The sequence below is a fragment of the Vicugna pacos genome, chromosome 1, assembly GCF_048564905.1.
Source record: "Vicugna pacos chromosome 1, VicPac4, whole genome shotgun sequence".
Lineage (NCBI taxonomy): Eukaryota > Metazoa > Chordata > Mammalia > Artiodactyla > Camelidae > Vicugna > Vicugna pacos.
The window spans coordinates 77,644,954-77,670,892 of record NC_132987.1 but is presented as its reverse complement, the minus strand read 5'-3'; the positions used below and the strand labels follow the sequence as shown (position 1 = coordinate 77,670,892).

General features: G+C 36.5%; 1 protein-coding gene across 12 annotated transcripts in view; it reads left to right on the top strand.

The window, feature by feature from the left end:
- BBX (BBX high mobility group box domain containing) overlaps window positions 1–25,939 on the top strand; it is a 254,842-nt gene that overhangs the window by 156,906 nt on the left and 71,997 nt on the right. For all 12 annotated transcript variants that reach the window (XM_072965768.1, XM_072965763.1, XM_072965729.1 and 9 more), the window contains 4 exons: window positions 2,223–2,393; window positions 6,865–7,107; window positions 17,297–17,492; window positions 21,128–21,195. In XM_072965768.1, coding sequence (XP_072821869.1) covers window positions 2,232–2,393; window positions 6,865–7,107; window positions 17,297–17,492; window positions 21,128–21,195 — 669 coding nt within the window. In that variant the 5' untranslated portion in view covers window positions 2,223–2,231. The remainder of the gene's footprint in view (window positions 1–2,222; window positions 2,394–6,864; window positions 7,108–17,296; window positions 17,493–21,127; window positions 21,196–25,939) is intronic.

Below are 25,939 nucleotides of genomic sequence, written 5' to 3'. Positions count from 1 at the left end.
AGAAACATTTTTCTCCTCCTCATTCTGTTTTTGACTAGACACAGCTTTTAATAAATTAATAAGGATTTTTATCCAAATGAAGATTTAAAAATTATTAAAGTGAAGATTTTGTTGCAGTACAAGAAATAATCTGAATATCTATCAATCATAGGATGATTGAGAAAATTGTGATACGTTTTTACTTTGGAATGTTATATTATTACAAAGTAAGGATGCTCAAGGTGTATTACCTTAGAAGAGCATGATCTGTTCAACTTAAGAGTATTAAATGGTGGTTTACTGATACATTTGTTTATAGAAAAAGAGAATGATATTGTCCTTAGGATATTAAAATTGGTCAAAGGATAGGAAAATAGTTAGGAAAGGATGGTTATTAACAGCAGAGAATCCAGAAATAGACACGTGGTAATGTCGTATAAGATAAAAGTAGCATTTCTAAGGAATAGGGAAAAGCTGGATGATTCAATAAATGGTTTGGGACAGATGGATAGCTATTTGGAAAGAAAAGAATAAACTAGACCCTTACCTCACTCTTGTCAGAATGAATTCCAGGTTGATCAGATGTTTACATGTTTTTAAAAATAATGAAGTTGTTAAGTTCTAGAAGGAAGCATTACTGAATATTTCTCAATTTTGAAGTGAAGAAGACCTAAGTATGACCTTAAACTCAGAAACAATTAAGGAAGGAAGATTAAAAAATTGCCTATGCCATATTGTTTTGAAGTCTTGAGAACTAGATGGCTCTTAAAACTATATTCTCATGGACCCTGTTTCAGCAACATGGCATTAAAAGTTTATTGATATCACTTTGCAAGCATCTGGACCTGTGCAAAAACTTGAAAACTTTTTGTTTGGTTTGGACCAACCCAAAAAGATCATCAGCCTGTGATTTTGGCAATTGCATTTATGTTAGTAATTGTCAGCATGAAGCATTTAAATTGATGGCATTTAACTGTATTATTTATAATTTTCACTTGAGTATGTATAAACAGTAATTTGTTTATTAATGTTACTTCAAATGAATGAATGAGAAATATTAAATAATTGTGAGAAAGCATGTAAGAAACTGATGTGTATAGTTTACCTTTGGGCTGTGGGGCTGGGCATGATAGAGAAGGTAAACCTCATTTTTTGCTGTTTTCACTCTATAATATGAATACATAGTTGTTTCTTTCATTGACAAAAACATTTTTTTAAGTCATTGAAAAGTAATTTAGAATTTTGGGATTCTGAAAGATTTTGTCAGATTCATAGCCTGAATCTAGCCCGACTCTAGCCCAGCTATTTCAACCCGTCATCTTATAGAGGAAAGGGGTTTAGAGAGCAAAACTTGGTTACTGGATTGGCTGCATATGTAATAGGGGGATGCAGAGAGAGATTTGTGATTTGTCGTGTCACAGGCAGGTACAGAGGGTGCTCATCCCACTAAGTGACTTGATGCAAGGGTGGGGTCCTTGGAGGCTGCACACAGCTAGTTTTTGAAAAATGTGTGTCATCTTATGAAATAGTTTTAAGTCTAAAACATTTGATTCTGAGGGGAGAGTATAACTCAAGTGGTATAATGTATGCTTAGCATGAATGAGGTCCTGGGTCCAGTCCTTAGTACCTCTTCGAAAAATAAATAAACCTAATTACCTCTCCCCCTTCCCCCTTCCAAAATAAAAATAATACAATAATAGATAAAATATTTTAAAAAATAAAATAAAACATTTGATTCTTACGAAGTGTTCATTTTACTTAATAATACTCCAAGCTCAGATTTATCATAGTATAGAATGTGAAATTCATGTAAGGCATGATAAAATAGGAGCCATCAGAGAATATGGAGGCCCACCTCAGTGAGCACTTCTGCTCCCCTGGCAGGAGTCTTTCACATTCTTCTGGTGAAAAATGTTGAGAAACACTATTCTGAGTAAATATGATCAGGTGACAGTAACTTGTAATCATCCTAACACTTTATTTGGATTTTGAGTCCTAAAGTTATGAAGTGGAAGGAAGTAGATTTCATAAAAGGCCAATTTTATTAGCTCACTTTAGCCCATGAAAATGAATGTTTGATTATGTACTTAGAATTCTTACTGAATCCAGTAAATGCCTGAGTTGGTAGATATTTTAATCTTTAAAACTATAATCCAGTTAAAGCTAAGGAAGGTAAATAAACTAATTTTAATCAAATTTACTTTGATTTCTCTGTTTCTCTCCCTTTTTTCCCCTTATCACAGGTCACAGTAATGAAAGGCAGTAATAGAAATAAGGATCATTCAGCTGAAGGAGAAGGGACTGGAAAACGACCAAAACGGAAGTGTCTTCAGTGGCATCCATTGCTAGCAAAGAAACTTCTTGACTTTTCAGAAGAGGAAGACGAGGAAGACGAAGAGGAAGATATTGATAAGGTAATTCCTCCATTTATTGTCGAAGTTTTAAGTTTATTTGAGCATCCATTCTAAACTTCAGTGAACATGTATGGTGTGAAGGATGCGTTTCCAGGAGTCTGTATAACTTGAATCCTGTTTAACTACTTAATCTACATTTTCATTACAAATGTTGATGACTCTTAGAGTGTCCATACTTCCTAATAGTTTAGACTGAAGCAGATCCTTCTTAAATCATATTACTGTCAATTAGCTAATGATTTGCAAGTAATATTCAAATGCAATGAGATGAGGGAGTTCGTAAACTTTGATGTGCTCACCTGGCACCCACCTGTTGTTCCTCTGGCCTCTCTTCCCTCCCAGCCGGGTCTTGCCACCACAGGCAGTTTCAGAGCTGTTTAGGTCCTCACCTCTGAGGCCTTCAGGGCATCTGGCTGCTGTCACCCCTCCAAGCCTCTGTGGTCAGTCCTCCAAGTCCCTTCTCTGGTCTCACACTTGAGCATTCGGCTCTTGTTTAGAAAGTCTCACAACCATGCAGGTGACTTTAGAAAGACACGTATTCCTCCAGGTTTTGGTATAACTGGATCTTCCTCTTTGTCACTCAGGTCTCAGCTCAAGGACTACATCCCCGAGAGGTGGGCCCTCATCCTCTCAGGTCCCTCCCACCCAGCTCATTGCACGTCAGAGGCTTTCCTTCCTCACACTTCTTCCTGTTGCCTTCTGTTTAGCTGTGTACTTGTTTGTGCCTTTCTTCTTGGGCTAGAGTACAAACTCAGTGAGAGCAGGGGTCTTGCCCCACCTGTTCTCTTTCCTTAAAACCTAGAATGTTGGCTGGACCAAAGTAGGTTTTGAATAGATACACGTTCAGTGGAAGAACACATGAGGGCATATTTTGTGTTACTACAAATTTTATGAACATGTCTTTGACAGGCTTCAGGCCTTCGACATCCATACAGTCTTTTATTCTTGGCTTGGGTCAGCTCCCTCTTCCACTTGTCTCAGCAGGAATTGTAAACGTTTTTCCTGTTTCTCAGATATCCTCTATGCATACGAGTTATGGTCTCTTCACCGTTGACCTTTTTTCCTCCTTCACAGAGAAAATAGGGGCCACAAGAAATGACTCCTTCAGCTTTCTCTACTCACCTTACTTGTCCCTCACTGCTTATCTGTCTTTCCCTTTTCCTTCCCTTTTTCAGAGAAATAAGTTATTTTTCCTATTCGAGGAAATTGCCAAGTTTATGCTTAATTTGATCTTTCTGACACATTTGCACTTGCTGATCACTTCGTCCTTGAAGCTGTCTCCTGTTTCCGCGTCTTCTATTTCTGTGACTCGTATTTCTATTCCTGCCTTCCCAACTATACCTTTCTAGTTTCTTTCAGTTGTTGCCCCTCCATTATTCTGCCCTCAAATGTTGATATTCTCTGGGCCTCTTATCTTAATTTCTGTCTCCACCCTCGACCTTTCTCCTAAACTCTGGACTTGTATTTCTGACTATTTACTTGACATATCCACTTAGATATCAAATCAGTATCTCAGTTTGAATGTGTTCAAAATGAAACTTTCACTTTTCTCCTCCAAACCCAATCCTCCTACATCTTTCCTTTCTTGGTAAGTGGCAACGCAAACTTTCAAGGGTCAGACCTGAAACCTTGTCTGTTTTCTTTTGCTCAAGTCTCGCATCTGTCAGCAAATTCTCAGCTATACCTTAAAAACAAGTTCTCCGTTTGGCCCCTTGTTAGCAACGCCACTACTGCTACCTTGTTCAAGCCACCACCAGTGCTAGTGCGGGTGATTGTTTTCTGCCTCTCCCTGCCTCTGCTCTTGCCCTTCTCAGTGTGTTTTCAACAGAGCAGCTAGAGAGGTCCTTCCAAAATGGAAGGCTGGTTATAGGGGATTTGTATGCTCACTGCTCTGTCTGCATCACCTGGAACAGTGCCTGGTCCATGTCAGGTGCCAGTAGACAGTTACTGAGTGAAAGGATGGAGTCATCGCATCTTCTTCTCTTTTTAGTCCACGTTCAGAGCTCTCGTCCATGCCCCTGGTCTTTCTTCTTTCTATTGGTACATCAGTTTGTCATCCCAGCTGAGACCTCTCTGCTGAGAGCCACTTCACATTCAGCCTACTCAGCGCTGCTGTTTCTGCTCCCCACCAGATCTAATTTCTCTCATTTGAGAAAAAGTATTCTCTGTTGTATATGAAGGAATCTTGCCACCAAAGCTGGAAACACTCTTCCTTTTTCAACCTTTAAATCCACTTAGACCCCAGTCACTCTTGGTTCTACTTCATTAGTGAGTATTGTCTCTGTTCTCAGTTCTCCATTCTCATTACTACTGCCTTGATTGAGCTCTGTCCCCATTCTTGCTGGACAGCTGGAATGAACTTTTAACTGGTTTCTCTAGCTTTCGCTGCTTCTGATTTTGTTACTTAATTCATGCTCTACATTGCTGATAGGAGTTACCTTAAAATACAAATCTAACAGTATCCTTCTCCTGCTTAAAACTACTCAGGGCTTTGCATTGCATCCAGCTGTGGTTTCTATATCCTGGTCTGATGCTGGTGTTGATTTGTTGCATCTTGTCTAGGGAGACTTCCCTGTGCTCCTACCCAACCACTTCTGATTCATTATCACACTGGTTCCTTGTTAAAATCATCCTGCTTTTTAATTTACTTGCTTATATATCTTTTTCCTCTCCCAAAACAGTGAGCTCCTTGGGCCAGGATCTTGTCTTATTTATCTATTTTTCCAGCTCTTGGCATGAGTTTTATAATTTAGTAACTGAATCAAAAGTTATTCTTTTCTGAAGGGAAAATATAATTACGACCTCAGCCTACATAATACATTGTTTATGCCTGATTTTTCAGTAGCTTCTTAGTCAGTTTCAGGATGCTAAATAAATATTCCTTGAAAATGCAAATCATTGTTAATGATTATACACATAATGAGGAAGATAAATCTGTAGCCTTCACCCTCAATAATAATCCTTAATGTATTTCCAAATCAGGTAGCTGTGACTTCAGAATTGTCCTGTACTATTTGTGTTTGAAGATGATAATTGATGGTTAATTAAATGCATTGGCAATATAAATTTAAAAGACTTTTAAAAAATACCTAACTGGATTAAACTTGTGATTTGTCCTACAATATATATCTGTAACAGTTGCCCAATAAACATGATATAAGAGAACCTGGTGCCCATGTAGTAGTGGTTCTTAAAGTGTGATCCTTAGACCAGCAGCATAACCTGGCAGCTTGCTAGATATACAAATTCTTAAGACCCACTCCAGACCTACAGAATCAGAAACTAGAATGGGACATAACCATCTGTGTTTTAACAAGACCTCCAGGGATTCCGATGCCCACTCACATTTAAGAAGTACTACCCTACTGTATAATGCAGACTAATGACTACCTTGATCCCTTCTTAATTTTAACTATGAAACAACAACCGAAGAAGTGGTTTTAGTAAGCATTCTGGACTTCCGTTCTTGGTTGCACCATTTCTAAGAAATATCATAGAATCATATTTTAGCCTTAGAAGTTACTTAACAATCCCACTATATTCTGAGATTCTGTGATCAGAGGTGTACTTTAAGAATTGTAATCTGCAGCCATGTGCAGAAAGTACTGTAAGAGATTAAAGGCAGTAAGACGAGGCCACAGGCCAGAGTGGTAGTAGGGCAGTGGCAATGAAAATTACACAGATGGACAGGATCAGAGCTTTTCCGTAGTCCTTGAAGACCTTGAATTGAATGAAGTGCTTAGGAAAGGGGAGGATGCAAAACCGATTTTGAAAGTGTAAGCCCTATCACCATAGCATTTCAGTGGACAAGAAAGCATGATACTTACAGGCTTGAAATGTTATTATGTAGTTCTTCCTTCAAATAATGTTAAATGTCTATTTTGATTTTTATGGTAGGTCGTTCCACTTGTGATGTGCACAAAAACTCTTCAGTAGTCTATATTAGATTTTTATTATATGCTTTCATGTTAAACATTTTTATGTTATTAGCTATGGAAATGCACTTTCCAAAAAGGAGAAAGACAGAACTAATTCATGTATTTTATGTGTCAGTCGTGAGACCCATATACCAGAGAATGGGCTTAACTGTTTATTCAGCTGTCAATTAAGTACTAATTTTATACCAGACATTGAGCTAGGCACTGTGTATAAAGTAAATAAGAGAGCTTTTGTCCTCAAAGAGCTCACTGTTTAGTAAGAGAAAAAAAGTAAGCAGTTCTAACAGCAGTGTAGTATATGCTGTAATAGGGACATGCACAGGTTGCTATAGAAAGTAAGCAAAAGAATACATCACGGGTTGGTTACCAACCAAAACAGTGGTTAATGACTTTTAAAAAACCATCTTTTTTTGGATTTTTAAGTTGTTTCTGTGAAGCTAAGGAAAAATACAATTTGAAAACCAAGACTAATTTTTGAAGCAAAGTTATCCAGCATGTGTTAAAACATCTAGCTTTTGTTCTGTTGGTCATAGGTTCACCTTCTTGGGGCTGATGGCCTAGAGCAAGATGTTGGTGAGACTGAAGACGATGAATCACCAGAACAGCGAGCCCGGAGACCAATGAATGCATTTCTCTTATTTTGCAAACGTCATCGCTCCCTTGTACGTCAGGAACACCCCAGGCTTGATAACCGAGGTGCTACCAAGATACTAGCTGACTGGTGGGCTGTTCTCGATCCAAAGGAGAAGCAGAAATACACAGACATGGCCAAGGAGGTAGGTTACAGTATTGAGGGTTTATGGTAGCTGTGAACAACCAAATCCATAACCCCCAGTCAGCAAATATGGAGTCCATGCTGAAGGTCAACATGAAGGTGAATCATGAATCAGGGGCTAAGTGAAAACATAAAGAACAGCTTTGTTCCTATTGCTGAGTTCCAGGTCCACCTTGCAAATACTGGTGAGGTGCCAAAAGCAATCTATTACCAAGTTTTCTTCTCATTGTATATATTCCACTGATTGATATAGGGGATTGACTTTTATGAATGGTGATTTATTTATTATGAATGGTTTTTGTTTTTAGTTTTTCTAGGAACCCAGCTTCTGCTGTCAAGAGAATGCTCATGATAAAGATGACAATCTTGATCTAGTTCTGCTGCTAAATAGCTTTGTAACCACATCTAAGTCAATCTCTGTGTCTCAGCTTTTTTTCTTTTTTTAACATATGTTATTAGAATGAGGAAGTTGGACCAAAACTTGTATCCCTTTCAGTGCTAATATTTTTTGATTTTATAATAAATGCAATTATCAAGAGAGATGCTTAGACTTGTTTCTATAGATAGTGCAGCATGAATATTTAAAACCAGTAAGTGAGTGGAACAGTGGAACAGGATGTATATGATAATGTGATATGTGCTTGCACATAAACACTTGTGTAGGCAGTAGTTGGTGAAAAGTATTTTTATGCAGGACGACTATTCAGAAAGGTGGGCATTAATTCCAAAATATGACTGAATTTCGTAAATATTGTATACTGATCTCTTTCTAAAATATTCTTAAATTAATGTCAGTGTGTTGTACATTTAAAGTGTATTGTGCAGTGTATTTAGCAGGTCAGGAGAAAGCAAAGCAATATCGTTGTGTTTAAACTTGAATGGAATGATTCTAACATCATTTCTCCAGCATCCCAACCTGCAAGTAGTCTTGATTCATGAAAGCCCAGCCACCAAACATTTAGTTAAGTTCTGTGGAAAGATGAACCAACAGGGGACAAATACAGAGTTTCAAGTGAGACACTAGATTAGACATCTCAGTATGTAGAAAAATAATTCTTTCAATTGCTGTGGTTTTACTGAGTTGTTTAACAAGCTAACATGGAGCATAAAAATTTCTTATGCAATGTTCTGGGGAATTTGAATCCAGAGTAAATGCTTAGCATTGTTGCTATGTAATTAATAATCACATAAGGCTTCAGAAGTTAACTATATTGTTAAAGACTGTATTTTAACTCTAGAGCACCTAGAAAATTTAAAATCTATTCCATTACCTATGTGATTTTAAGTGTTGCAGGGGGTTTTCACTAGCATAACAGTAATTAACAGTAAAATTTTCCCATTAAATAGTTTCAGATCCTTTCATAGTCATATTTATACGATAAAACAAACAATTATCTGAAACCTCATAGAGAACTGCATAAGCTTCCTATAATTAAACGCTTGAGTTTGTTTTTGGATTACTGTTTTTGGATAACATGCAGCCTGTCCCAAGTATACTGTTTGCAAATACTGCTAATATACAAACCCAATAGGTGGCCACTTTTAAAGCATTATTTTCATACAGGAATTCCCTTAGTAATTACCTAATTAGCTTTACAATATTTGCCATTGTGGTGAGTAACGAAATCTAAATCTGTTAAGGTCTCCCCATCCCACTCCTCCACTCCACCTTTTCAGACTTCTGAAAGATCATAACTGGATCTTCCACCTCACAGCTTGCCCTGTTCAGAGTTGCTCTTATGAAATACTGTCTCATGTCTAGTGCCAAGTGTGGAAGTTTAGCTACTTTCAAAATCATTATACAGTTGGTTTCTGGTCATAAGTGATACTTGTTTCAACTTATTTACTAAATGGTTTCAAAATTACATTAAAGTGCAGGTAATTGTGCTGGTTCTTTTTGTGTTAATATTGCAGCCTTAATTGAAATGTCAGTTTAATCAACAAAAACTTACTGAGTGGCTTCAATGTACCAGGACTTGAGATTGTTAGTCAAAAATACGGTCTCAGTTCTTCAAGGTCCCCTCCCCCCAGGCCGTCATTTTTAAAACTGTTTTTGTATGTGTAACTTTTTCATTAAAACCCCCAAATTTAAAATATATTCTCTACTAGGAACAAAACATAGTTCTTCAGCATAGTTTGCATGTGACTGTAAATGCTTACATGGTATTTACCAATATCTAACCTGTCATTCCCAATTAAGTGAGAAATACTTGTTTTTCCTTCCTCCTCTTGTTTTCAAAATTAACACATTTTAAACGTGAGTAATAATTAATATAACTTTGAAGAGATTATTTTTTTACCTGTTAAAACTTTCTCTGACTCTTCCCTTGCTTCTGATTATCTTGTATTAGTGCATCTGGCAAGAGGAAACAGCCGTTCTGGGATTTGTTTTCAGTTTCCTGAATTATTGCCCAGTACTAATTTGCATTGTTGAAAAGAATGGTTGAATGGGGGTTTCATGTTTTCTGATGAATCTCATTAGAGCAATAATTGGTTATAAGTCATTTTAAAAATAGTCCGAAGGCTATAACCTGGATTCTCTTCTTAAATTCAGTGCGCGTGATAGTGCAGCTTTACAGATGTTCCCAGGCTCTGACTTCTGTGGACTTGGGAGACTCAGAGAAACAGTATTATTTTTCCTTTTAGCATCTTTATATATGTACTCTCACAGATGTGTGAATACAGGTTTGCATTTTGACTAGGATATTGCTGGAAAGTTCCAGGAGTCATTTAAACTAACAATCATAATTAATTAATTGGCAGTCAATATAGAGGAACACAGTTGTCCTTCAGGTGGAGCAGAGTCAGTGCAGAGAAGCTGGGAGCATCTGGAAAGGCAAGGCAATTTTGAATGACCTTATTCATAGCGCCCTCTTCCTTCGTTTTTGTAGGAGCAGAGGCGTGAGGCAGAATGCATGCATTTATTGATTAATTGGTTTGTTCCAGGTTTGATGTTTTGCATAAGCACAAATGTGTAAAGTCGGGTATGAGTGTCCCCATTCCTCAGAGCAGGGATCTCAGGCTCTTAGGGGTTAGTGTCTTGACCAGCCATGCATTTGTGGAGCCTGGGATACTCTTACCTGTTTGACTCTAGCACCCTGTTAATGTATGCCGCTCACTTTAGATGGCTAAGAAACAAGATATTTGAGTAAGTCAGTCAAAAATGGTGACAATAAAATGTCACAGATCTTATGGGAAGAATCTGCTTGTACTGGGGTGGGTAGGTGGAGGTATTTCAGAAAAGGCTTTATGAAGTTGGTAGAATTTAGCATGGGCTTTGGTTCAGAAGAAAGGCAAGGATATGAGCAGATATGGGAAATAAGAACAATTTCAGGAAGAAGAAAGTTTTACCCCAAGCCTGGGATACGTGTAGGACAGTATCAGGAAAAGATGAGGCAAAAATTGTGAGAGACTGGCCTGAAAGTTTAGAAGTTCAGTTGTATATCAGTAAAACAGCTGTGGAATCAAATGCAATAAAATACAACTTGAAGGCTTTTTTTATAATAGCCTTTCATAACTATTGGTATCTGTTGTCATCAGTACTATAGGAAAAATTATCACCACAAATCTCTATGAGGTTTTAGTGATTAGTTCTTCCTCCATATTTCTTCAAGAAAAATTTAACGTATTCATTCCCTTGTTTTGGTTTCATCAGAAATGGATTCTTCTCTGAAGAAGATTTACTGTTATTTTCTCACGTATTACTACACTGGACAGTTTTTGTTAATTGTCAAGTCATACTTAATAGGGTTTGTGTTTTGACAAGCATGCTGTGGCATCTTACATACTACTAAGCTAGAATGGTACCTCATTTATCCCACCTTCTTGAGAAACAGGTGTTAACACATAACGTGGTTTCCAGGCAGATGAAACTTTTTATTTTATAAATTTATCCTGGAAAGTTAATTTAAAATTTTGATTACATACTTTCTTACTTCAGAATGCCTTTTGAATTTTTCAAAAATTTCTACCTATTATTTACAAACAAGAATTATTTTGTGGCCTGTAATTTGGTGAGACCTTTGTGAATAATTGAGTTATAGTCACGTCTTTATCTGTATATTAAATGATTATTAACTTTTTTGTTCTTTTGAATTTCCTCTTTGTATTACCATGAGTCTTTATTTTGGGCCCAGCCTCAATTGCCGTTTCTTTCCACTTTCAGCTATGTTTAGCTACCACTAATGAAACTACTTACTCTATGTGGAGTTTTCTGAGTATAACTTAGTTAGGAGCCCCACCACTCTGGGGGGATGTGAGTAGTAAAACCAAAGATTAGGCTCCGTCTTTCCCAGTAATCCTTGTTCTGAGACTTTTCCCATTCCTGTGTTCCAGATATCAGGACTTTTCTTACTATAAAAAAAAAATTCAAGTGTTTATTTTTGAGTATTCTGCCCAGGGTTCTTTTATAAACATTTGACTTATTTAATCTTAAAAATAATCCCCTGAGATAGATATCATTTTCCAAAAGCTAAAGATGAGGACACTGAAGCCCAGAAAAGTGAAATGATTTATCCAAGGAAGCAAGCTAGTAACAGTAGTAGAGTTTGGGTCTCATACGTAGCCTCCCGTCTCAGACCTTCTGAGGTTCCACATCTGTAAAACTGCAGTAAAGATGCCTGCCCTCACAGGGTCGAGGTAAGATACAAATAAGGTTATTGTATGCAGCAGCATGCTGTGAAGTTTAAAATGCTGTACAAGTGTTAGTTTTATCATTATTGCTGATAAGCAAACTTATGTTTGTTTGTATTTGATACTTCTCTACTTAGCAATTATTTGCTATTTTTATTAGGACCTGTTAACACACTCAAGGGCTACTAAAATGCAAAGTTAGTCTTCGAAACGCAAGAATCCACAAAACTGAATGTATCGTTTGCCCAACCTGGCAGATACTGTCCAATGTGATTAATAGCCCCTAACAAATAGATGTTCCATAAGTGAGCTAACTACTTGATTTCAGAAGTAGCAATCTATTTGCCAGTTAGTAAACACTAGCATTTAAATATTCAAATCAAATAAAATAATGACTTTATAAAGATCCCATAGTGAGTGATGTATTTTGAATTTAAACTGAGTCTCTTAAAATTCGTTTCTGGTATTAGTTCCAGATGTTAATATTTAGATTGACTGAGGGACCTAATACTCCAGTATCCTGTAAGATGTTGCTATAGTAAACCTTAATTAGTTTGGAATTTGTGATAATTCAAAGGGATGTAGGTGAAAGTTAATTAATTTTTTGCAGTGTTTGAAAAATTGGAAATTCATGCTATAAACTATTTTATAAAGAAAAAGTTTAAAGTGTTTAAGGAAATTACTAAACCTAAATGAACATATTTTTTAAAGAAAACTTAAACATTTTACAGTTCAAATTAGTTAACACATGAGTGTATCTATTAATACATTTCTAGAAATAAAAATAATGTTTACAGATCCTTATCAAAATTTTAAAAGTAACAAAATTACATTTTAAAAGAAATTCTGAAAGTTTGACTTTTTTTTAGATTAATGCTAACTGATTAAGCTGACCTTCCTCCTAATCACCCAAATTAGGAATTAAAATTGTCCTTTTAAAGAAACTTGTATGTGAATATGAACCACTGTTGCCACAGTAATCTTTACAGCCAACTTATGCAACCATATCTGTAGCCAACTCAATTTTTCCTTTATGACTTTTCCATAAGAGAACCAAAGAATTCCTTGGTCACTTATTCATGTCACTTTTTGAACGGTATAGGTTTTATTGGAGTGACTTTATCGTGGAAGTCTTACACATTAATGTATAATTTAAAATGTATTTGTTCTGTCAAAACCATAAACTTAATTCAGTGTTCTGCCATATAAACAGTCTTATTTTCTTCCTATTAAAAATATCTAATAAGAATATTTCAGATCTAAATGATAAGTTTTAAATTTTTGTCAGGGAAAGTTCCTAGAACTAAGGAAGTACAAATTAGTGCCACTTCTCAAATATCTTCCTCTCCTCTTTCACCCGGTATAATATGATTTCTGCCTGCCAGTGTGAAGAGGTACAGCTGTCTCAAAATTTATTATGCTAGAGGTTCACTTAGCCCCTTCAGAGTTACAGAATGAGAAAGTGTGGTATATCTCTTTTTTAAAATTCAGGTAATTCCTATGTAATTGCTCCTTCATAATTCTGGTAGGTTTTGTTTTTTTTTTTTTTCATGGTGTTATTTCACATACTTGCACCAGAATCACTTGTCTGGATTTGTATAGATATTCCCAGGGCCCCTTATTATTGGACCTCACCAGGGTTACCATTCCCTTTCACTCTGTTGAGAAGATCTAGACTGTGATAATAGCTAGAAATACTACCAGACTTTCTGATACCCCTGCTCATTGAAAAAAAAAAAGAAAAAAAGCAAAAACAATTGGAGAACAATTAATAAGTATATCTCATTAAAGTGTTGTTTAAGACCTGATTTTCCTTCTTACAAATGATGTGCAAAACTAGTGTTTGAGACCCAGTTTTTGAAAGTTTTGTCTTTTGGTATAACATAGTGCCATTGTCATATATGAAGTAGGCAAAAACACTATGATAAAGGGTATGTATTTAATACCATTACTGAATAACAGGATGTATTATTATTGCTAATGAAATGTGGTAGTGACTGGGGTTGGGGAGAAGGGAGCCAGTGTTTACTGAGCACCTTATATAAGTCAGGAACTGCCTATAAAGTAAATTCACTTAGGTTATCTAATCAGCTGGAAATTTGCATTTAAAAAAGGAGCTTAAGAGGGGAATTTTTATTGTAATGGGAGATTTTTGAAAATCAGTATTTTAGCAAGAAGTCAGTTACCCATGAGATAAGACCAGTAACCTGTGATTGATGTTCTTAGAGGATAACTGAGTCCTCCTTCCCCCCCCAGCATGAAAGCCCTGCCCTGGGGATCCGGATGGGTGGGCCTGTCTCTTTGTCCCTTTCAATCCTGTGATGATGGATTTTTGCCCACTTGGTTGACCAGCATGCTAATAGTTTCACTCAGCTATTTGCTTCAGACTATATACAGTCTTTTCTCATTTCTCCCTTACTCAGCTTTCTCTGTAATCCCTTTCCTAATAACCTCATCACAATGAATGATTAAGCCTTTCTGTTGTCTCTTACAGCTGATTCAGAGCAAGTGATTGATGGTGTGCCCAGTCCAAGGACAGGCATCCTCACACCCTGAGGCTCTTCCTGCCTCCACCCTCCCTTGTTGTTTATACGCTGCTTGTGTTGACTTGTATGTCTTATGAATTTATGGCATCTCTATGTAGGCTTTAAACTCTTTAAGGACAAGGGCTGTGTGTTACTCTTTTCTCTGTCCCCTGTATTCTTAACTCTTTTGCTCAGTACATACTTGATTGAGCTAATGAATGTTGTCTAGGTATTGAATTTTATGCTGAGTTTAAGAACCTGCAAGATTAATACTATGATACAGTTACAGAGTATTGACCTTCAGGGTGAATTCTCAGTTACCATTTTCCATAAAACCCTATATACTCCAGGCTTTTCTCTTGCCCTTTGTTCTTCAACTCATAGGTAGCTTCCTCTTTTACAGACCCTTTGCAAAACCATTTTTTATGCCTAAGCCAGGGGAAGGTTTATGGACCATGTATAAAAAGAAGTAATGTGTTTGAGTGGAATTGTAGATGTAAACAATTTGAGGGCAGAGACTCTAATTCATGCTCTTTCCATCCCCAGTGGCTAGCCAGTGTCTTGTCATCTCGTCAGTCCTCAGACAGGACTGAGATGGAGGTGGGTGGGTGGAAGATATGCAAGAGGAAGAGATGTTTGTGGTCAGGGATTGTCAGTGATTTATATTGTCTGCAGCACAGATCCACATCATAAGTTAGTTTAAGCTGGCCTTTATTAAAGCCATCAGTACTTTTAAAAATTCATGAGGATGACAGTATAATCATTTTCATTACACATGTTGATTTTCATCAAAGCAAATTGCTAAACGATTCTTAACAAAGGATGTACTATCTTACTGGGAAAGAACTTATGCAGATCAGTGACATTGGAGGACAGGAAGGGGACACCTAAGAAACGGAAGGTATCAGAGTGCAAGTGACATCCATCTAGCATCCTTCACAGCTGAGGCTTTCTTCTTAAAAACCACCAAAATACAAAAAAAAATTGATTTCTCATGACAAATACATTAGTTTGATAGTCTTTTGTCACTTTATAGAGTGGTGACCTTTGTCCAAATGACTGTTCACCTGACAGACCCAGCTCATGTGCCTTTTGCTGGGACAAAATAATGATGCGTGTGCCTGCTACTTTCATCTTCATCTCACCCTGTCATTTGTCACTTTCCACCTCCAGACAGCAGGCAAGGCTATTTGTCTGCTTCAGCTCAGTATGTAAATCCCCGCTATGCATGTGAATGCACTGGGATAAAGTATCTCTTATATTACACTGATATCTCCAAATTTATCCTGCTGTGTGATGGTAAATTCAAGTTTGGGTCTGGCCTTGTATCCTATTGTAATTATTTCTGTAAGAAAAGTAAAACTGTATTTTACTGTTTTTCTATGCTTACCTTCCTTCTACGATTAACTGTGTATCCATATGCAGATGTTAAGATTTTGTTAAAAAATGGATTATTCATAAAATTTGAATTAAGATAACTTTAGAGTAATCCTAAACCATTGACTATGAACATTGCATTATATTATATAAGTACATTTTTCATTTATATGATTTAAAGGGGAGTGGTGAAAAATGTTAGTTGGATTACATATACTTTTCTTACACTAAGGATAAAGGAACCTTTTTTTAAAAAAATGGGTTAGATAAAAAAGCTATTAGTTAATTTTACACACAGAGTGAACATTTCAAAAGGCAATTTTGTGGGATTGAAAGAATTGTATTAATTTAATAAAATATCCAGCAGTAATAACATGTAATCATTGAAGAATGCATGGAAAACACATTTTATCAAATGATGTAACTTTTGACAATATATAATGAATAGCAACAAATATATTTTATTTAATTTTATTGTCAGTAGAGGGGAAAGAAATGGCAAAGTTGGGAGAAAGGTAGATACGATAGTGAAGACTGAAACCTCCAAGTTAAGAACGTAAAGTTTGTGATGGATTAATAGCAACATCATAGCTCCCAGCACATTCGCTTTTGAGATTTCATGTGCTCATTACAAAACCCTGGGATGTTGTCAGTGCCTTAGTTACGTTTTGTAGATGGAGGAACTGAGGCTGAGAAAGCTAGTATGTCCTCAGCTGGCTAATAGCAGAGGTAGGTTTTGAACCCAGGTCATACAAACTCTGCATCCAGTGCTCTTTCTTGTACATGACCTTGCATCTTCAAGTAACTAAGAAGTTACACATTGTGTCAATTTCTGGTTACAGCACAATACTTCAGTCATATAGGAACGTACATATATTTGTTTTCATATTCTTGACATACTGTAAACGGATTATACTTCAATAAAAATATTAAAAAAAAAAGAAGTTACGCATCAGTTTGCCCTGCTTTGCTCTCCTTCTCCCATTCTTGATCTTGGTTTGCTTATCCCACAACTGATTGCTTTGCTCTGTTAGGTTTGCCTGCATTTGCCTATACATTAAAGCACAGATTTAATTTTTAACATACTTACCAAAGTAAGCAGTGAGCAGAATCTAGTTACTGGCCTGGGTATTGACTTGCATTTTATAATGTGTGCCTGATAACCTACTTTGAAATAGGTGCTGCTCTTCGCACTACTGTTTACAATAACCCTGGGCATTGGTGGTTTGCTCTCAGTTTATGGAAACTAAGGCTGAGGCCCACAGAGATTGTGTTCTCTGTCCTTGATCACTGTAGCCCTAAGTGGAAATGCTAGAGTTTGAACTCTGGTTTTTCTGTCTTAAGCCCTTTGGTCTTTCAATTACAAATAACTCTCCACCAAGGTCAACTAACTTTTTGGATACTGGAAAAAAAATATAGAAGAGGGTTAAAAGATACAAAATTTACTACCTCTGTATCCTTATCCCACAAATGAACTTTCTAATAGATAGATTCATAGTCTATCTCTAAAGTCCTGAGATTGTCATTCTTCTAAAAGGAAAGACAGAGAAGTTACTGAAAGTGTTTTTTCACTCATTATTTAGGTAAGGGGAAGGCTATTAGAACTTTCTCAATCTATGTGTTAATTAAAATCTGTTATCTGTTCTTTATTTACAGTATAAAGATGCATTTATGAAAGCAAATCCTGGCTACAAATGGTGTCCTACCACAAACAAGCCTGTCAAGTCCCCAACACCCACTGTCAATCCACGAAAGAAACTGTGGGCCTTCCCATCTGACTCTTCAAGAGACTTGCCAAGCCCCAAGAAAGCAAAGACTGAAGAAATGCCTCAGCTTAACTTTGGAATAGCTGGTGAGTTTAGACACTATTTTTACCTGTTCTTAAAAACAGGGCAATTCATTTAGGCACTATTTTTAACATAATACAGAGAGAGAGAGAGAAGCAAAATTTATGACCAGTGGGAAGCAATGGCAAATATGTAGCATAGCTTAAAGCTTTGGAGCATGGTGTGTGTAGACTGTGCGTATAAAATTAAAGAAAGGAGGTAGAGACCAAGTGGTAGAGTCGTCCTAAACAGATGTAGATTCCTGACATTGATATTACTGAGAAGCAGACAGCAAGGTGGAGGTTGTCAGGAGCGCAGGGAATTTTATTTATAATGTAACAATATAGCTTACACATGCATGCACACTATTAAGCTATCCCAGTAAGCACCTCAGTTATCATGGATACCTGAAAAGCCACAATTAACATGGATCATCTGAGTTTCTGAAACAGCAAGGGCAAGAATATGAACAATTCTATCACAAATCTGGGATGGGTCTGACAGCTGTTTCTTAGCGGGGATTCCCATCCTGCCCTCAATCCCGCCCCCATTCCTGTTACGGGCCAGGCAGATTTAACATTCCAGACGGTCCCATGTGTTATGAAACCTTAATATTCTTTGGGTGGTAAAGAATGCTAGAGCATTTATCACCATGAAATAAAGTATTTGTATCCACCCTACAAATGACTCTGTCTTCCTTCTATTGTAATACTGTAATCAAGAGAGGAATTTTCCAGAATGAAATAGGGAGATTAGACGGATGGAAGCATTGAAGTTGGTGTTGAGCTGTAGGGTTCCTATTTTATTATTACAAGCAAATTTTCTTCAAGAAAGCTCTGAAGAGTTTGCAAAATGGAAAGCTTGGGAATGGAGGTTGAGCAGTATTGTGATGACATTTTATTTTTTAATAGCCAGTAGGCCTAATGAACTTTAATAGTTCAGTGTGTGATTCATGGCATAACAAAGTATGTGACGGTGTCACATATAAATCTAAGAAATGTAGTCTGATGCAACAGTAGCATTCTAGGGGAATAAAGTCTTCAGGTGATTGTTACGTAGATGTCAGTAGTATAATTCTAGGTGAGCTTTTGCATATCCCAGAAGAATCAGAACAGAGATCTGTCCTTGTTTTAGATGTCATTTTGTACAATTTTAGCTTCAGCGCGCTTGCTAGTAGTCTTGGTGAGCTCCCTGGACTCCCCAGATTGTATCAGTAAGTGTTTTATAAAATATTTTGTTATCAGCACCAAGTAAGAGCATAGACTGGCTTTTAAGTGAATTCCTTCTTTTATCATTTGTCTTCCATTGCTTTCTCTCCCATTTCTAAATCTAGATCAGTCTATATAGGTTTTTTGTATACAGTGGCTCTTCACAAACCAAAAATAGTTGTAGATTTAGTACAGAAGACTAAGAAAGATGTCTGTCTGTAGCCCACTTCTGAGAGTTTATTAATCTACCTGTTACACTTACAAATTGAAAGTAGGACCTAGACTTCAACCAAGGTGTTTACAGGTGACCTTTTAAAAACAGCATTCTTTAAGCAAAATACAGGAAAGAAGGAAAACAGCTTTCTCTGACATGTATCTCATTATGTAGGGGCCTGTGATGGATGTTGGGAATCCATAATCAGAACCCTTGTTAGCTAGTATGTAGTGGGTAACACTGATCTGATATTTCTAGTTATGCTACTTTTTAACACAATGAAAACAAATGAGTTTGCCTTTAATTAAAACATAGTGCCTAGCTGTTTAAATCCAGGGGATACTGTAGGGCTTTTAGAGGCCGGTTTAAGCTTTTCCCCAGTATGGAATCTCATTTTGTTTTGTTTTCCCAATAGTCTTCATCATATGACATTTTGCATTTTTGAATAACCCCAAAACAGTCAAGTGTATGATTTCCAAGAAGAGAAAGCTCTGTAGAATTTAATTTAGTGCAGGTCCTCTCAGTGAAGAGAAAGCATGCAACTTATATAAATATATTTTGACGTATCTGGATAACACTATATAGGTATAAATTAATATAAAGGCTGATGATGATTTCTTGTCTGTGTTTTAGTGTCTATGAGGCAGCAAACTTCTTGCAGCCATATTGGCATATAGCTTGAATAAATTATCATGGAAGTGTGTTCTATTTTACTTTATAATTTGAACTAACACATTGTTATCTTTATTCCAAAGTAACCATCCAATCCTCCTGATCTCTAGAATGACAGCTGCAAAAGTATTTAGCTGCCCAAAGAACCAAAGTAACCCTCCGCTAAATTCATTTCCCCTTCCTGATTTTTATTTGCCAGTAGTATCTATTTTAGCCAGTAGTATCTATATTTAGTAGTATCTATTTAGTATCTATCTAGTTTAGTTCATAAACTTAACATTTAATTAAGGGTGGAATCTTAAAACAACAAAGAACCCTGTTTCAGCAAATCAGCCCGTGTTCCCATGTGTCTTCCTGTGTGGCTATGTTCCAGCATGGAGCTGCTTGGCGACCACCTGATCGTTTGGTGACATATTTTCACCTCCACTAAGCTCTTCCTTTCTTCCTCCCTCTCTCCCCTCCCTCAGATTTTGTTTTTCAATTTTCTTTATTTTGACTGTATATAAGATGTGATCAGAGTTGCTTCGTGAGTTCTCAAGACAGATTGTATACAAAGTGTACTTAAGGGCATATCTTTAAACAAAAAATCAAAAAAAGAAAGAGAAAAGAAACACTTGCATGTCTTCAGGCAACAGAATGTCTGATCCTCATTTTTAATTGTAGAGAGATTACAGAAATTAAAAGTGTGTTTACTGAGGACCAGTATGCCCTGGGAGAAGCACTGAAATTAGGTATTTTCATATGATATATCATTTAAGTTCTGAAATTTAATTCATTTAAAACAACCTTAGAGGATATAGGTTTCTTAATTGTGTATACTTTCTCTGTTTAGAGATAATCCTAGGTCATAGATCTGCCAGTTTGTTGTTTTCATTTTGTCTTTCTAGTTCTGTTGATTGTTGAAAGAATGAAAACAAAGGCCTTCAGTGAAGGATTCATTTTGAATCTTTTTAAAGATACTTTGAGGAAGTACCTGACTATATACCCCTAATATTTAGAATGTCAAAAATACGTCATTGTTCAATTTAAATTTGTTTTGGAAAGTTTTAAAGAGAGATGATTTGATTGAACAAAGCCCACTAGATTTTTGGAGGCCCATTTATAAAATGTCTCTCTGTTCTCTAGTTCCTCTGATGGCCTGGTTTTTTTTTGATCAGCCTTGATTTCACATGACAAATAACAATTTGAGAATAACAATCTCAAATTTCTTAGAAGAAAAGTATAAATGCTCTTTTGTTTAAAAAAAAAATCCATCCCAACTTCCCAGGCAGTAAGGAAAGAAGCACCACATTAGGAGATAATTAATGTTGTAAACAGCTGTGGTATTGAAGAAAGCATTTTGCTGGAATGGTGGACAACAGTGGTATTTAAAAGGCTCACCAGAGTGTGAATACCAAGCACGTATACCCCAGGTTATTGCTCCATAAAGAGTTTCAAAAGTTTTCTGTAACAAGCTACATGTGGTTCTGTTGGATTTCTGATTACTAGTCTTTGTGAGTATTCTTTTTTGACTCTGGATTATATCATGGCTGTAAACTGATCATTTACTTGTTTTTGACTTATGTAGATCCTACTCAAATGGGAGGCCTGAGCATGCTGCTTTTAGCTGGAGAACATGCTCTTGGCACACCAGAGGTAAGCAGTCCCTCATCCCTCTCCACTCTGCTCATGGGGGGTTGAGAACACAGACATTTGTGTTCTGTTCACACTGTTAGCTCTGCAGCTTCACTGTTTACAGCTCATGAACAAACTTTTAATTGTTTTCATTAAGATCTGTACGTGCATTATGTTATGCCTTGAGGGTAATAGAGTGGTGTAAATAAGTCCAAGAGGGCACAGACACAAGTCAGGTGCAGATTTGGAGGTTCCATAAGCATTAAGGGCACAGACACCAGTCAGGTGCAGATTTGGAGGTTCCATAAGCATTAAGAGTAGGACATGCAACGTGCAGATAATTAGCATTTGCCATGACTGTGTCACGGGGTCTGGAAGATGGATCCTATGATTCATTTATTCTATTCATAACATTCCCTGCTTTTGTAATATTCTCATTTAGATGTGCTAGTGAAAAGGCGAGAGTTTAAAAAAACATGAAATTTTTGGTCTCTCCTGTACCTGAATAAATCCAAACTCCTGTTTTTCAAAATCAAGAAATATGGCATTCCAAGATTTATTTTTTTAAATGGAAAGTGAAAAGGAGCAAAGCCCTCATGACCTTAGTTTCATCTTTATTCCTTTGTATAGTTATTGGGCTCCTTTTGCTAAATATTTTCAGGTACAGTTTTGACGAGCAGGTAGGAGCAGTTAACCATGCATAGTCTGCATCTGTGGAATTCTTGTGTTTTCCAGACCCATTGAACAGAGGCCAGATGAATTAACCTGCAGGTCACATTATTTTACCACACTCAGGTCCTTGAGATGGAAATTTTTTAACCCTACCCAAAGTTGCTATTTAGGATATAATAGCAACTTTATTGCAGATATATATATATATTTATTTTTGTTTTTTTAAGCTGTAAATATGCCATCCGGATACAGTTGAAGTCTATCCAAAAGTGGCTTTAGAAGATACTATACAAGATATTTACATCACAAAAGATTTTTATTATTTATGGTTTAGATTGGGGATCCATAGTAGTTGGCCAGATGTTCAATTTATCTTTTTTATTCTGTTTAATTTGGTGTAGCAATAAATGTGTAAATTTGGTAGACTGGTAGTTATTTACATTGTACTAATCTTTAGCTGAAAAAAGTAAACATATCACTTTGTATCTTTGCATATTCATCATTCAGCGCATTTGTACTTCCTCACACAGCAGCATTCTGGGCATCATTTTACTTCGCAGCACATGGCTGCTACCTAGCAGCAGTCAGGCTAACCCTTACTTAGGTGTAGCGTATCCTAAGCACGCTTCCAAAGGTGAATGCGGAGGTAATAATGCCCATTTGACCTCTCAACACAGTCTGACTCAGATTTCCAAGAATGTGCTGTATTGTGAAAGTCAACATCTTTCTTAATAGATTAGGAAATAATGATGCTTTCTTCCCAACATCTATTAGTATTCCTTTTAACTTTCAGAAACAAAGGCAAACAAATTCACATCTGTAGAGCTTACAGGTAGATGAAAATGCTAGTCAAAGAAAAGAACTTTTTTTCTTTGATTAAAGTTTGACTTTTGGGCTCTGAATTTTCAGTGAATAGCTCTTCCCCCCACTTTTAAGGACGGCAGGGTGTAAAACAAGCAGTTTCAACCATGTGTTGGTCAACCTGTTATTTCTAATGAAGGGGAACTGATTTGAAAATTCTCAAGCTAAAGAAACAAAGAAAGTTAAATGACTTAAAAAAGGGAGACATGCAGGATAAGAAAAGGATGCTAAGGTACCTTCCTAAGTATAAGAGTTCCTTTACACTAAGGAAGAAGTTGCCAGCACTTCTGTCTTTAAGAACCACATCTAGGAATACAAGTCTTTCTTCATAATCCCTACTTCTCATCTCAGATATATTTAGGTTGTTAGTGAAATTAAGCTTGAGATACTGAAGCAATAAAGCAGCAAAATTTGAATAAAATAATGCTGTCTCTAAATATAATTAGTTTGAGAGTTTATGTCATAGATATGAGTAGATTTCATTTAGCACCTAATTTCTATGCAAAGTCTTATTCTAGATATGTAGACATGGTCATAGAACTTTAAGGGCTTATGTACATTGGCTGATGATGAACATAAGACACATACAGTGAATACATAGAGTTTTTAAAGAAAATTGTAAGGAGAATGAGATAAGGGGAGAAATACAGAAATTTCATACTTTCAACATTTGGAACAGTTACTGTGAAGTCTGTTTATACTATTAGGTAGGACCAGTCAAATAAAGTGACATTTTTACAGAAATTCTGTCCCAAAGAAGGTCTAATCATAATGGCTTTTTAAAATGCCACGAGACAATTCTTATTCTGAAATATTATATTTAAAGAGAGGAGATTTTCCTTTGTTTATTATCCTGAAGCCTTAATCACATAGAAAAAGTCCTCAAAAGTCTGTTTTTTAATATGGCAAATTTAATATAGGTGATAGTTATATTTTAAAGAACAATTCTAGAAGGTAAAGAGGCTTGCTGTTACTGGAATAATAAAAATCCAGATTAAAAGTTTCTTTGGTCTGTATGATATCCTAGGTCTACCTGATATGTTCTTAGAGTTTTTAAATTTAAAGAGAAATTCTCAGATTCTTGAGAGAGCAGTGAGTAAATAAAAAGAAGCAAGATGTTTGAGTTTTCTCTTTTCCCTCAGTCTTCTGATTAACTCGAACCTGCCACAATAGATTTTTGGTGTTACTAGGTCAGCGCTTTTATAGCTACTGTTCCTAAGCCATGCTTGGTTCTGTAATTTCAATTGTGGTAACTTTGTGTCTCTGATGAATAAAAGGGGTGAAATTGCATTTACAGTTTGGTTCTTTTCTTCTTCACATTAATGATCAGCCCTGTATTTTCTTTATACCCAGAGTACATAGAAATGCATTATGTATTTGGGATAAATTTTTAAAAGCAGTGTTTGTCATTAATGAGTTTATTGATTAAACAAGCAAAATAGATGTATAGGCATACTTTGTTTTATTGCACTTTGCGGATATTGCATTTTTTACAAATTGAAGGTTTGTGGCAACCCTGCATTGAGCAAGACTGTGGTGCCATTTTTCCAACTGTGTTTACTCACTTTGTGTCTATGTCACATTTTGTTAATTCTTGCAATATTTCAAACTTTTCATTATTATTGTATTTGTTATGGCAATCTGTGATGAGTGGTCTCTGGCATTACTGTTGTAATTTTTGCAGGGTGGGGGGTGGTGGAGTGCGGTGCTATGAATCACACCCATACGAGATAGCGAACTTAATTGATAAGTTTGTGTTCTAACTGCTCCACCAACCAGCAGTTCCCCAATCCCTCCTCCTCTCCTTGGCCTCCCTATCTCCTGAGACACAACAGCATTGAAATTAGGTCAGTTAGTAACCCTACACTGGTATCTAAGTGTTCAAGTAAAAAGAAGAGTCACATGTCTCTCACTTTAAATCAAAAACTAGGAATGATTAAGCTTAGTGAGGAAGGCATGTTGAAAGCAGATATAGGCTGAAAGCTAGTCTTCTTGTGCCAGATAGTCAAGTTGTGAATGCAAAGGAAGAATTCTTGGAGGAAATTAAAAGTGCTATTGCAGTGAACACATGAATGATGAGAAAGTGAAAGTCGTATTGCTGATACAGAGAAATTTTTAGTTGTCTGGATAGAAGATCAAACCAGATATAACGTTTCCTTAAGCCAAAGCCTAATCCAGAGCAAGTTTTTGGTTTTGTTTTTTTCTGGAATGTCTAGTAATTTTTGTTTAATTTTGCAAGCCTGAGGTTAAAAACATAGGCAGTAAATTTTACTAGTCAATAAAAAGCAATTCGAATCCACTGGTAGTACACTAAACAGAGTTGGAAAGCATTTTATTGAAAGCAGAACATTTAGGGAAAGTAGACATTTATACAAAACTATAAAATGCCTGTAATAAGAACAAATGCATTTCAAGGACAGCACAAACTTAATTTATAAAACCAGTTAAATGCTTAAAATGTAAGTGGAAATTGAAATATGCAAAAACTGCCTTAATTCTATTAAGGATAAGAGAGGTGAGGAAGCTGCAGAAGAAAAGTTTGAAACCAGCAGAGGTTGTTTCACAACATTTAAGGAAGGAAGCTGTCTCCATAACATTGAAGTGCACAGTGAAGCAGCAAGTGTTGATGTAGAAGCCGCAGCAAGTTATCCAGAAGATCCAGCCGAGATCATCCATGAAGGTGGCAACACTAAACAACGGATCTTCAGTGAAGATGAAACAGGCTTATATTGAAAGAAGAGGTCATCTAGGACTTTCATAGCTAAATAGAAGTCAGTGCCTGACTTCCAGGCTTCAAAGGACAGGATGACTCTCTTGTTAGGTGTTGGGGGCTGATGCAGCTGATGACTTAAGTTGAAACCCATGCTCATTTACCACTCTGAAAATCCGAGGGCTGGCCCGCAAGTAAGAGTAATGCAAAATCAACTCTGCCTGTGCTGTATAAGTGGACCAACAAAGCCTGGAGGACAGCCCATCTGTTTACAGCATAGTTTACTGAATATTTTAAACCCATTGTTGAGACTTACTGCTGAAAAGAAGATTCGTTTTAAAATATTACTGCTCAAATATTTTAGAGAAAATGTTTTCATGCTTGCTAACACAGCATCCATTCTGCAGCCCATGGATCAAGGAGTCATTTAGACTTTCAAGTCTTAGTATTCAAGAAATATATTTTGTAAAGCTGTAGCTGCCATATATTGTGATTCCTCAAATGGATCTGGGCAAAGTCAGT